At 42.2% G+C, this 13,715-nt stretch overlaps 1 protein-coding gene across 4 annotated transcripts; it reads right to left on the bottom strand.

The window, feature by feature from the left end:
* Positions 1 to 779: 779 nt before the first annotated feature.
* On the bottom strand, positions 780 to 10,105 carry SRSF12 (serine and arginine rich splicing factor 12). 4 transcript variants are annotated; one of them, XM_053381448.1, is made up of 5 exons: positions 9,809 to 10,105; positions 5,738 to 6,072; positions 4,351 to 4,474; positions 4,015 to 4,156; positions 780 to 3,283 (listed from the first exon to the last, which is right to left on the bottom strand). In XM_053381448.1, exons 3-5 carry the CDS (start codon positions 4,454 to 4,456, stop codon positions 2,929 to 2,931), a joined length of 603 nt encoding a protein of 200 aa, XP_053237423.1. In that variant the 5' UTR covers positions 4,457 to 4,474; positions 5,738 to 6,072; positions 9,809 to 10,105; the 3' UTR covers positions 780 to 2,928. The 4 variants fall into 4 exon arrangements, with proteins under 4 accessions (XP_053237423.1, XP_053237422.1, XP_053237421.1 ...); XM_053381447.1 differs by lacking the exon at positions 5,738 to 6,072 and adding an exon at positions 6,157 to 6,261 and having other exon boundaries at positions 780 to 3,223; positions 4,351 to 4,454; XM_053381446.1 differs by lacking the exon at positions 5,738 to 6,072 and adding an exon at positions 6,157 to 6,261 and having other exon boundaries at positions 4,351 to 4,454.
* Positions 10,106 to 13,715: the final 3,610 nt, after the last annotated feature.

Below are 13,715 nucleotides of genomic sequence, written 5' to 3' on the forward strand. Positions count from 1 at the left end.
GGATTGATCCAACACCTCTCACACATTCTATGGTCACTAACTGTGCTCAGTCCTCACTGTGTGGTTTTTTGAGGGGTCCTCCCTTTGTCTCCCACCCAAATCTTATTTAATACACCCACAAATTTTAGCATTTCCCAGACTATGTTGCTATTTCCCTCTTGTTTCTTGCAATTCTTTTTTTTAATGCTCTGAACAATAAAAGATCTACATATGTAGTAAACTGAAAACAGAGAAGGCTACACTTAATCTTTCTTCTGTGTGTTCTGACCACTGCATGCAAGGATGAATGTGTGCATTTTTACAAAAAATGGGGGAAAGCAAATAAATAAATCCACTCTACAGTCTGAACTGCAACAGTAGCCCAGCATCTTACTCTCTTATTCCCTATGTGCAGATCTACAATAAAACTGGGATCTTATGTCTTCTCAGTGGTGTGACATGCCTGGGATCATACAGGAGGAGAAGTCCATGCTGCAACTCTTTCCCACAATAGCCTCAACCCTCAAACATTGTGCTAATGTCGCAGGGGGCATTATTGCCAGATGAGCCCTCCTGTATGGTTCTGAACTTCTCATCCAACCTGGCACTGTGAGGAACAGCAGTGTGGAAGCAGGTTCCTGCAGTGTGGAACAAAACTAAGAACCCAATCCTAGATAAATTGTGTTGCTTTGGGCAAGTCACTCTTCCCCAATGCGAAACACTCTGCTATGCTGGTGTACACAGTACTTATGAAGTGTGTGTGTGTATGTTTTTATTTGTTTGAAAAAGCGAATGACAAGGAACTTCATGTGTTTTATTGAAAATAATATCTTAAGTTATGAAATAACAATAATGCTATTTCCAACACAAAATTGTATAATTGCTCATGAAGTGAAACGTGGTTTTACTGCCACCACAGTTACTTAATACAATGTTTGTACCATGTAACAGACATCACAGCTAGTACTATACACTTAAACACAAATTATAGGTTCCCAAACATTACTACACAATGCAAATGTAACATATTATAAAATACAAAATATTTTCAGAATACCTTCTGTTACTTGGGTTAGACAAGCCAATAATTATTTTATACTCAATAGTTTCAGGGGCTCAGAACTTTAAAATGTTTGAAGAAGGTGTCTTCTACATTAATCTCATAATACAATGACAGTTTGAAAATATATAATGTAGCAAGATTCTTACACTACAAATATTACTGTTTTAAGGGTTTCACAAAAATGTTTTGACTACACATGAAAAGCATGTGCTTAACAACTTATATTACAGTATTACAAAATGACTTTATATAACCAATTATCACTTTTTAAATTTCCATTACGTATTATTAGACTGCTTTCTACTAAACATTGGTCACAATCCAGTGACTGACAATGTGATAATCATCCACTTTGCAAATGCTGAGAGACCACTGTACAGGATCAAAGGCTGTATCTTACACATACAGCAGAATGTTTTCATAGAGTGAACTGTACCAATTCCAGTTTGTAGATAAATCACATTTTGAATGTTCCCTTATGTTAAACACTCCCTACCAATAGAAGGTAAGTACAACAGGGGGTAGATTGTAGCCAAACTATTTGCCTGATATGATTTTCTATTTTCATTGCCTTTGGGAATTAAAAACACAGAGAGAGCATTCAAAAGTGGTATTGCCCATATGAAGCAGTACAGTCTAATCCAGCCCTTTACTTATACCTCATTCTGCTGCATATTCAGACCAGACTGAAATGCACCCCATCCCAACACACTGCCAAATCTGCATGCAAAGCCTGTACGTTAGTGAAGGAAAGAAAAGGATATCTGGATACTCCTTCTCCCTCTTGCTCATCATCTATTTGACAAGAAAATTGAGTTCCAAAAGCTTTAATGTGCTTGCAGATCTATAGATTGGGATTTCGATAGAAGTTAATTAAGATTGGTTAGCACTTCTCTTTCAAAATGGAGCCCCCAAATGGAAATAAATTGCTAGGCTTTTAAATATAAATTATATTTTAAAAAACATAAACTCGGAAGGATGTGAGATTCCAACTACCCTATGTTATACAAAATTTCCCATACTAGCCTGCTAATGTACTTCTCTAATCTGAAACAATTAGACCACCTGAATTTGAAATGGCATTTCAAACTCAACACACACATTATAATGCCTCCCTCAGCACCCCCACCCTCAACAAAAGACCCTAATTACCCAAAGAACATACAAGAACAGTAGACTCAGATTTGAACTGGTTATTCTTGGTATGACAATAAAGCAGGCAGAAAAATAATGCCAAAGAAAACAGCAAAATGAAGTAAAACAACCTGTAGCTTCATCTAATTCATGTCACGTTAAAACGAATAGCAAAAGGCTACTTGTTGAGCAGCTCTGCCCTTTTCCAGGTGTAGATATGCAGAACAAGCCTTGCTTGCACTACAATATCTACAAAAGCATTATGCGAGAGCTAAGGAGGGCATGGCTGAATGGCTCTGCCTCTATCCCCACATTAAACAGGAGGAAACCTCTCATACAGCTTCTATCCAGCACAATGTTAAACTGACATTAGGTTCTGCCAACTGAAAGAACATGGAGCAACAGGCAATTACAGTTCTGATAAGGAAAGCTGATTGGTCTTTCAGCAGCTGAAGTTACATCACTGCCAGGACTAACGACAGCTTGCATGGATGCAGGGAGCTTAACTTGGGCACAGGATTGCCTACTATTGGGTTCCAAGTCCAGGGAAATAGAATCTAGACTAGGTAAATGTTTCTTTAAAAATAAAAAATAAAATCTTAAAAGGAGTTCTGCACACTGAAGCAGGGACTGAAAGGGCACATAGCAAGACCTCTCATTTATCAGTTACCTTACATATCATATAAGCTTTGGACAATTTCTGTTCTCCTTATTTTGTGCTCATAAAAAACGGTGTTAAAGAAATAGAGGCATTAATCTTCTTCAGATACTGACTGGTTGCTGTTTCTCTGATAGAAGCTCCTAGAGTGTGAGCGAGAACTGGAATTAGTATGTTTCCGAGGGGATTTCGACAGGGATCTGGTAGCTGAGCCGGAACGTTTTGGATGTGATCGTGACTTTGTTCTCGAACCGGAACGTCTTCGATGGGAACTGGATGGTGACTTTTCAACGTATTTGGAACTTCTGTGGGGTGACTTGGATCGTGACCTTCCCCTAGAACTAGAATTTCTCTGCGGGGTGATGGATCGTCTGGGCGAGCTGGAATGCCTTGGAAGAGATTTTGAGCGAGACTTAGATTGGCTGTAAGAATGTCGTCTACGCCTTGACCTGAAAATCATCCAAAGCTCCATTAGAAGCGATATTTGATCTTCTCCTGCTTTTTAAGGAGCATTGTAACCCAAACAGTTTGCTTAATTTGTTTGAGGTACTGTTTGTTTGTTTTTGTAACGGTACTGTATGCCAAAAGTACCCCAAAACTTCAAAAGGAAAATTTAAAGAGTAGTTTTGAGGATTCCCATGGTTTATGCTTCTATTCTATTCTATTCTTTCAGATTGGAATAACAAGCTATTAAAAATTATCTATGCATTGTTACTATCTCAGACAAAATCTACTTTGTCTCAAAACTTTATTTTTTCAAACCTGGTGCAACAAGAATGAGCTCACTAGGAGTCAGCAAGATGATTTTAATACTTACATTTTAATCCAACATTTCAAATGCAGTGCCAGAATTTTGAAGCTATACTACCTCACTGCCTGCCTGCCTGCCTGAGAATAGCCAGCCACACAGCACAATTCTATGCATTTCTACTCAGCTGTAAGCCCCACTGCATTCAATGGGATTTATTACCAGATAAACAAGTACAGTATTACCTGTACAGTATTAGTGTTCAAATTATTTACAAAGGAGCCAGGATGACTGAACCTTTGCAGGACCAGCTCAAGTTTACCTTATTCTCACTGGTTACCATCACTGTTGTTCACAAATATTCTCCTGGAACATAATACACACAATCATTAGTATGCAATTGAATTTTTGTCTCATGATCCTCAGACTTACTCTTTAAAACTATCAGAATGTCTCCTGCTCCAGCCCCATGAAGAACTTCTGCTACGTGTCCTCCTTCGGCTACGGCTTCTTGACCTTCTATAGTCCATTGGAGAACACTGGCGGCGCTCCTTCGATTTCATCTGACCTGGTGCTAGAATTTAAAGCAGAACTGGAAGATCGCAAGAAAACTGCAGCTTCTTACATACTGAGCACGCATGCAATTTTAAAAACTAGAGTTTATAAGCTTGTGCCTGTTTTATTTTTCAATCTTAAGAGATATGAAAGGCAACTATCTTAAAGAAATGCTTTGCAGAATAAGTAAGTGACAAGGTGGTGTTCACTTACTTTTGCGATCACCTTGTGCAAACTGTATTTCAATTTGCCGGCCACATACCCACTTTCTATTGAGGTTATAAAGAGCATCTTCTGCATCACGAACATCTTCAAACATGACTGTCTGTTAAGGACGCTTTAAACATGCACAAAGCAAAAAATTGTATCATGTAACATAGACCAAATTACTCCAGATACTTTAAAAAGCAAGAGTTATTTTGATATGCCATTTAAGCTGAGAGCTGCTTCATACTTTATATTGCCACTCAAATACAGCAGAACTCCAGCAGTGTGTTTGGTTGTATATACATATATGTATGGAAGGAGGACACACAACCACAAGCACGCTGGGAAACTAGGATTGGCCACAACTCCCCGTCCAGGGTACAATGCATATTTCAAAACAGTGTTGACTCCAGAGAATGGCAAGCTCAGGCATCTGTCAGGGCCCACTGCCCTAGTCATGTTGTCATCCCTACTTTGTTTTGCAAGCCCCATCTTTCTCAAGCGAACCCAGTAAGTGTCAAGGCCCACAAAATTCTGCAAGATGTGCATCTTTCTTTCACACTTTGTATGTGTGTCACAGCAAGTACCAGTCAGTATACCTGGATTGCCACAAAAAGTATGAGGCAGCTCAATGACATGCAGAAACAAGGTAATAATAAATGCCTTTAAAGTATAAGTGCCCTTATTCAGAAACTCCTGTGTACACTGAAATGCACATGAAATTCCCACATACAGTGGTTCCCCCTCCATTTCAATGTCATGTCTGTGGGCACACAGAGTTGTTTCTCTACAGATCTGAATGGCAAAGGAATGAATGGTAGGAAGGGACTCGCTGTGTATTTTGGAGTCCCTACATCTTTAATGCATAACTAAACTAAAGCAAGAATATTTAAGGTGTGACCTTATTTGAAGGCCCTTAAACTTGACGCATTAATAGGAAATATTACCTAGATGTGGAAAATAATATTATCTAGATGTGTACTCCTAACCATATCACTGAGAAAGTCCTACTGAAGTCAATGTGGCTTACTCTCAGGTAAGCAGCCTCAGTTCATTACTTCTGTTCTGATTTACTGCAGACATTGTTCATATCTATAAACAGCTGACTTGTTTTTCCTCCTCCTTTACTCCCAATATTTAAAACAAATAGCTGTAAATGCCACAAAAATATGTCACCAGATCATCTAAATTACTGATATGTTTCAGTATTCCAATGAAATCTATTCTGTTAGGAAAATGACTCATGGAAAAGCGAACAAATATTTGCATACAGTTCTCTTGTACCAATTTAAGGAAGCAATATTTTAAACTAAAACAGTTATAAACAAACAAATTCTTGACTGCAACGTAAGAGCTTGAGCGATAAGATACAAAAGGAAACTTTGGCAGTTACCTCCACGTCACTTGATCTTGACCTTTACTCTTTAGGGCTTGCTAGATGGACTTGACAAGGGCCGGAGAACCAACCAAATCAGACTTGGCTTTGACTTTGGAACTTGAGCAAATGTCGGAAAGCCGAAGCCTTAACTTGGTGTTGTGGCTTTGTCTTTTCCTTGAAAAAGGACTTCCCCTCTTCCAGTTTTCTTTTTATCTTTTTCCACCCTCCCTCTTTATTCCTTGAAGCTTGAACTTTAAGGTGTCTTTTGGCTTGCCTGCTTGGACTCTATCTAACCAGGTTCATTCAAACTTTGGGGTGCTTGCCAGCCACTGTGGACTGCTTTACATTTTCTGAGACAAAGAAATAAATACATTAAGTTAGGACGCAATAACAACAATGCACCTCAATAAAAAATACAGTGACATAAAGGATATTGTATATAAGCAAATCCTCTTGGGCGTCTTGTGTAGAAGTCAAGCGGAATGTATACGTCTACTACAGGGCCATACCGACCAAATTCACGACGCAAATCCTCAGGCCTGAAGTGTTTTAGAAATAAGGCAAAAAGAATGAGTGTTTCTTTATCATTGTACCTGCTTTAGCAATACCTAGCTGCAGCAGACTCATCTTGTGTATTAAGACTATTAAAGACACACTTTCAATAATTCTATCAGTATTGGGAATCATAGCCATAAATTTTGAACATATATAATTATTGAAACTAAAACGAGCTAGGAACTTATTAGTATGTTTAGGGTTCACTTAAATGTATTTTTCCTGGTATTGGATCATTCGCATTGTGATTACTCTAATAGCGATTTGCAGAAATGGGGCAGACACAAAAATGAATGCCAACAATCCTGCAACTGAAAATTCTCCAAAGGCACAATTCTCTTTCTGGAACCCCTGCTTTTTTTGTCAGACTACAATATCGCTCAGGAGATCAAACACCAGTTGAAGCACACTGTACTGAAGCACACTGTACTGTACTGAGATAAACAGGTCAACAACTTGATTGAATATAATGCCACTATTTTTTCAGCATGGGACTGGGGCACCAGAAAATGAGTTTTCAGTTTAAAACAAATATACTAAAGATTAAGACATGGGGGGAAAATCATGAAAGAGCACACAGAATGGAGAGGATGAATTCAGATATATTTCCCCTCACATAAGACAAACTTCCTCACATAGGCAGAAGTATCAGGAGAAACAAAAGAAAGAACTTTACACAATGAATAACATTATGCTGAATTCATTGCCACTAGATGTGGTGAGGATTACACAAACCCACAGAGAAAAGCATGCACAAATTTGCTCCTTTCTGTGAAATGAATAACTGGGAAGTAGGGGTGTCACTCCATACATATCAAAAGACTCCACACAAGTCAGTAATCATTGGGCACTTGTTAGAATGGATAACATCAGGTTATACAATATAATACCTAGCTTTTTAATTATATGCCTTATTCATTGGCTGGTCTTTCAATCATAGGGGGAAAGGATAATTATTTGCAGTTCTTTGCATATTGGGTTCTCATGCGGGAAAGAGTCTTCCACGCCCTACAAAGGAACAAAAGAAACCCTACTATGCTTGGAGCACAGGGTAAAGATTTTTTGCTAGCAGACAGATATCAATTTTGCATATAAGAGAAACAGTAGTACAGTTTTTTTGGTTTTTAGATAATGCATTGCTGTGTGATGCTGGTCTGATATTAGAAGAGGCATTCCTAATGTGAGAAAAAATGAATACCTTTTTAATATGCTGCTTGCCATTTCTATTTATAAGTACATATATTAAAGATAATGTCATATTTTAATATTGCTGCCCAGTTAATTGGGGCACTTTTATTCAATTAAAAGTGATTCATCTAATTAATGGTTTAAACGCTGCAGTCCTAGCTGTATTCTGCTATCTGAATAAACTTTCCCTACAAAGTGCTCCCTACTGAAGAGAGGAATCTCATAGCTGAATATGGGGAGACTTTTTAGCAAATTCTTTTTTAAAAAAACCCACAAAGCTACTGAAGCCTGTCCAAGACAAAACAAAAATGTATAAGGCAAGCAAATGCAATGGAGGAGAGGGCTCCATAACTTTAATAGCTAGCTGCAACTATCAAAATTCACTGCCCTGCTTCATTCACATCTTGTCACCTTATGTGGCGTTCCATTTAATTTCATTACTGGGGTTGCAAAGTGGCAGGGAAGAATTGACTGAAAACATGTTTTTAAGTACTCAGATAAAAATAGCTAAGACAGGATACATACATACAGTTCAGTTGGTTAGAGCATGGTGCTGTTAATGCCAAGGTTTCAGGTTTGATCCCTGTATGGCAGTGGTTCCCAATTAGAGGTCTGGAGAACGCACCCAGGGGGTCCGTGGCCCCATCCCTTGCCTCCCCCTCAATTAATTTTTTTTTGTTATTTTTGCATTGTAATAACAAAAAAATTATGATCTGTTTGTTTTTTAGTATACCTAAAATCCTTTGCTTATTTGGGGCCACCCCACATTTTGTTCAAAAAATTGTTTTGCAGAGGTAACTACCATAGAGTTATCAAAATTTTCAAAAGTAGGGGGTCTGTGGCTTGGCTTTTGAAAAATAGGGTGTCCTGAGTAATTAGCTAATTGGGAACCACTGCTGTATGGGACAGCTGCATATTCCTACATTGCAGGGGCTTGGACTAGACACTAGAGGATCCTCAGGCTCCCTTACAACTATCTTTCTATGATCTATGATCATTTTATTTGTATGCCACCTTTCCATAGTTAAAAAACCATTCTTAAGGTGGCTTCCAACATGAATAAATTTACATAATTACTAATATAACAAAATATGACAAAGACCTGGATAATTGGGTAACGCTTATGATGCAAAAGTTCTGGGCTAAATGTCTAGTTGAACATATCTCAGGCAACAGTGGTAGCAAAGGTCTCATACTACTGTGGTCCCTGACAGATAGAATAGACGGTACAGTCATACCTCGGGTTACAGACGCTTCAGGTTGCGCTTTTTTGGGTTACGGACCCGCCGAAACCCAGAGGTACCGGAATGGGTTACTTCCAGGTTTCGGGGGTCACGCATGCGCAGGAGCGCTAAATTGCGTATAAGCACCGAATTGCAACCTACGCAGACGCGCCACTGCGGGTTGAGAACCTGCATCCCGCACGGATCACGTTCACGATCCGAGCGTCCACTGTACTGGCCTAGGTGGAACATAGTCTGTGGCAAACTTTCAAGCCACATAACTATAACCCACAGGGTGCCTGTAGGACCACATCGCTTGTTGGCACCTTTCTGTCTGACAATGGAGTGCCCTTCTGGGGGTGAAATCAAAGTGCCGCGTTAGCAGTACCCAAGTGACCTCTCTGGGGCACAACCCTGGGCAGTGTGTATGGAGGTCCATGTCATCTCCTAGCAAATGCCTAGGAACCAATTCCTCCTCCTCCACGCCCACAGATTAGCCAGAAAGCTACACCCTGTACCCAAGCGGTGGGCGGGGGGGGGGGGGAGAGAGGGAGAGATACTGCTATAAATATCATTGCACTGGTTTTCCCAGGACAGGTTGCCCTCTGGGAACGAGATCAATTTTCATTTTCTTCCATAACAAGGAGGGTGATTAACGTTTCAAAAAACAACCCGGGGCCTGCTTCCGTTTATACCCCGCCTTTCCGGCAAGTGGGACCGACGGCGGATAACAATGGAAACAATTTTAATTTTAAAAAAGAAAAAAGTCGATAGGAAAATGTAGCGGGTGGCTAGTTTTACTTGGCCCATAGAGCCACGCTGTGCACATCTTCGCCGCACACCTTTCTGAGGAGCAGCCGCCCCCGCCCCGAGAAGAAAGCGCCCCTTCTATCTTCCAGGGACCCACACCCAGCCCCTTATCTGCCTGTTTCTCCGCTGGGCCTCAGCCATTTTACACACAAAAAACCACGTTTCCCCCCAAAAAGGGGAAGCGGAAAGGCCTTGTTCTCCCCCCCCCCGCAGAGGCCCAGCATCCTCGCAGGAGGCCTCCGCCCCGGGCAGGTCCCCGTCGCCCGCCCCTCGGTGCGCGCAGGCCGCCTCCCTCGTCGCCGCCGCTTACCTGGTGGCGTCGGCCACGTTCCTGACGAAGAGCGAGGTGTTGGGAGGCCGCGTGTACCGGGACATGGCGCCGGGGGGCCCGGGGACTCTCCTCCCCACCGAGACGGGGGCTGGGCAGGGCGAGGCGCTCTCCGCGCTCAGCCGCCGGAGAGCCTGAGATGGAGGCGGCGGAAGGGGAAGGGGCCGGAGGTAGGAGCTGCAACGGCGGCAGCCGGCAGAGACCAGAAGGGGCGGGAACAATGGAGGAGGGGAGGAAGAAGAAGCAGAAGCAGCGAGCGCTCTCCCCGCGGGTTGCTCGACCAGGCTGGGCTCGCCGAGGGAAGGGCGCCGCCGCCGCGGGAAAGTTTGCCGCCTTCAGCAGGCCCCAAGTTCACTCCCTGCTTTCAAGGGGTGTCAGGTAGCGGGATCATGGACCGCTCCTCCTTTCTCGCTTTTTTTTTTTCCTTTTGGAGAAAGGCGAGGGCTGCTGAGGCGCTCCAGTTCCGCTGCCTGGAAATGTAGACCTGCACACAATCGACGCGCTTACGTTTCCAGGAAAGGCAGCTGAGCTGAGAGAAGTGACAGGTCTCACATTTCAATAACCCACGGAAGGAGCTAGTGCAATAATTCTATCGTTTGGAAAAATGGGCTCAGGAGCTGAAGAGTCTCTGCCTAAGCTTTATTTATGTCCACACTCAAGCTAGGGCTTTGTAGGGGAATCGAGATGCGGCTCAGGTGCCAAGATGGGAGCATCTGGAGCATCAGTAATGCATGGGAGATAAGTTACGGCTTTGCTTCTGGTTTTGAACCATGTATCAGAGCAGAGGCATGGGAAACTGTCAATAACACAAGTGTTAAAGACATATGCTTCTGAATTGCTGGGAACTGCGGGAGGGGAGGGTGCTCTGGCGCTTAGGTCCGGCTTGCAAGGCTTCCCACAGGCAGGACTATTCTTACGTCCTTAAATGCCACTGCATTGTAATATTAATGCCAAGCCATCTTTAATACCTTTCCATCATTTGGGGCTATCTGAGATATAGAACATTATATTCACCATAATAGCTTCCATTAATTCATATCTCATAAATAGGATGGAGCGGGTTAGCCAATGATGAAGTGGCAGCAGTAGAAGTTGTAGAAATAGCCTGCTTGCCCTTTAATGACACCCCTCATAAACCCAAGGTGGCCACTTCACTCTGATTCATAGTCTTATTTATTTATTGCCCACCCCTTCACCCTAAGGTCCCACGGCCATAGTAGAGATGGCCCAGATTGTGGAAGGACCTGATGTAAAGCACATATGAACATCATGTCAACTGTGCATTGTTGGCCTCAACTGCTTTAGCCTGTTTATTATTATTATTGCCAGCAGGAAAACCACAAGGCTTAATGGAAATTTATTTATCCGTTGCATTTTTATACCACATTCTGCCAAGGCACTCAAGGTGACTTCCAACCTTAACCTTCAAAAAAGGGTATAAAATATAGAATACTATCAGGCCAACTAGTCCCTTCAGGAGCTGATAGCATCAGCTGTCTGGTCTGGGTTTCTGCCTTCCCTCAGGGCATACAAGTCTTTAGGTAGCTCTAGGAAAGGCGTGCCTGGCGTGCTCTGGTCCATGGGGTCACGAAGAGTCGGACACAACTAAACGACTAAACAACAACAACAAGGAAAGGAGTGGCAGACAGGAGTGCCTGGCGTGCTCTGGTCCATGGGGTCACGAAGAGTCGGACACAACTAAACGACTAAACAACAACAACAAGGAAAGGAGTGGAAGACAGGAGTGCCTGGCGTGCTCTGGTCCATGGGGTCATGAAGAGTCGGACACGACTAAACAACCACAACAAGGAAAGGAGTGGAAGACAGGAGTGCCTGGCGTGCTCTGGTCCATGGGGTCACGAAGAGTCGGACACGACTAAACAACCACAACAAGGAAAGGAGTGGAAGGCAGGAGTGCCTGGCGTGCTCTGGTCCATGGGGTCACGAAGAGTCGGACACGACTAAACAACCACAACAAGGAAAGGAGTGGAAGACAGAAGTGCCTGGCGTGCTCTGGTCCATGGGGTCATGAAGAGTTGGACATAACTAAACGACTAAACAACAAGGAAAGGAGTGGAAGACAGGAGTGCCTGGCGTGCTCTGGTCCATGGGGTCATGAAGAGTCGGACACGACTAAACAACCACAACAAGGAAAGGAGTGGCAGACAGGAGTGCCTGGCGTGCTCTGGTCCATGGGGTCACAAAGAGTCGGACACGACTAAACGACTAAACAACAAGGAAAGGAGTGGCAGACAGGAGTGCCTGGCGTGCTCTGGTCCATGGGGTCATGAAGAGTCGGACACGACTAAACAACCACAACAAGGAAAGGAGTGGCAGACAGGAGTGCCTGGCGTGCTCTGGTCCATGGGGTCATGAAGAGTTGGACATAACTAAACGACTAAACAACAAAGAAAGGAGTGGCAGACAGGAGTGCCTGGCGTGCTCTGGTCCATGGGGTCACGAAGAGTCGGACACGACTAAACAACAACAAAGGAAAGGAGGGCCTGCTCCAACAGTGCCCTCAGCATTTTGCCCACTGATGGTTCCTTTAGGAGCCAATTATTACAGACTTCCTGGCCTGGGGTTCTCTTCTGCCTTCCCTTAGGCACATTAAGTAGTCCCAGAGAAGGGAAGAAAGGCTTAAATGCCTGCTAGCTTTGAATACAAACAGGAAGGAGAAGCCAGATTTAAATATAATTTTCATCAAATTTGGCAATGGGAGGGAGAAGCCAGAGAGACTGTGAACTGCACATCAACACATCCTTCAGTGTTGACCTCACTGAATAATGGAGGGGAAGCACGTTTTCATGTCTATTCTAGTTGTATATAATCATAGGGAGGACCTGGTTTTTCTTGTTGAGACATGGGATAGGGACACCCAGCCCACTCCCACATATGTTTATTCAGAAGTCAGTCCCACTGTGTTTAGTAGAACTTATTCTCAAGTAAATGTGGATATGATTGCAGCTTTAGTGAGTGAGGTTTTACTGCTTTAATAATTATCATAAAGATTGTATTTATAACATAAATGTTGCATAGTGGTTAGAATGTTAGGTGAGGACTGGGGAGATCCAGGCTCAAATCATTGCTCAGCCATGAACTGTAGCCTTATTCCTTCAGAACCTCACAGGGTGACCTTTTGCCAGTCATTCTGCTCTCTCAGCCTCACAGGGTGGTGGTGAAGTAAAATGGAGTTAGGGGGGAGAACTGTGTATGACATGTTGAGCTCCTTGGATGAAAGGAGGGGGATAATTTTAATAATTAATAGATGCAATTTAGGTATGCTAAATGTTTGTTTTCTTTTAAATTATTTTATATGTCTCGGCTCCGCCTTAATTAAATATATATATAATTTTTTAAATCATTGCTGAAACTTGCATGCATCCCTGTATTCTGCTGTTCTTTTCATCTTTCCATTAATCATAACTAGGCAGGTTATTCAGCTGTTAGTTCACAAAATTCAGGGTAAACAATGCAGTGCTTAACTTAATCCTTTCTCTCCTTTTCATACGGCTTTTATACCATAAATTTTGATTAATGTATAGTCACTGTTCAACCTCTGAAGCAAACAGCTCAGTTTTTATCACGTTTACTTGGATTTGAGACCCATTATAATTATTTCTCTAATGCACTTAAATTTATCAACATTTCAAACAGAACAACTATTCCAGCACTCTCTCTTATTAAAATAATGTGATACACGTGCTGCAGTTGTTAAAAATAGTAAGCCAGCTATCAGAAGATACAGCAGGAAACTGCTGAGATACTAAATGTATCTTAGCATAATCTCTTATTTATAGTCTGTGATGTCAATTAGAGCCTGAATATATATTAATTTGTGGTTTGGAGGATGTTTTATATTATTGGTATTTAAGCCAAAAGAAAGCTG

This window comes from Podarcis raffonei, chromosome 3 (assembly GCF_027172205.1).
Source record: "Podarcis raffonei isolate rPodRaf1 chromosome 3, rPodRaf1.pri, whole genome shotgun sequence".
Lineage (NCBI taxonomy): Eukaryota > Metazoa > Chordata > Lepidosauria > Squamata > Lacertidae > Podarcis > Podarcis raffonei.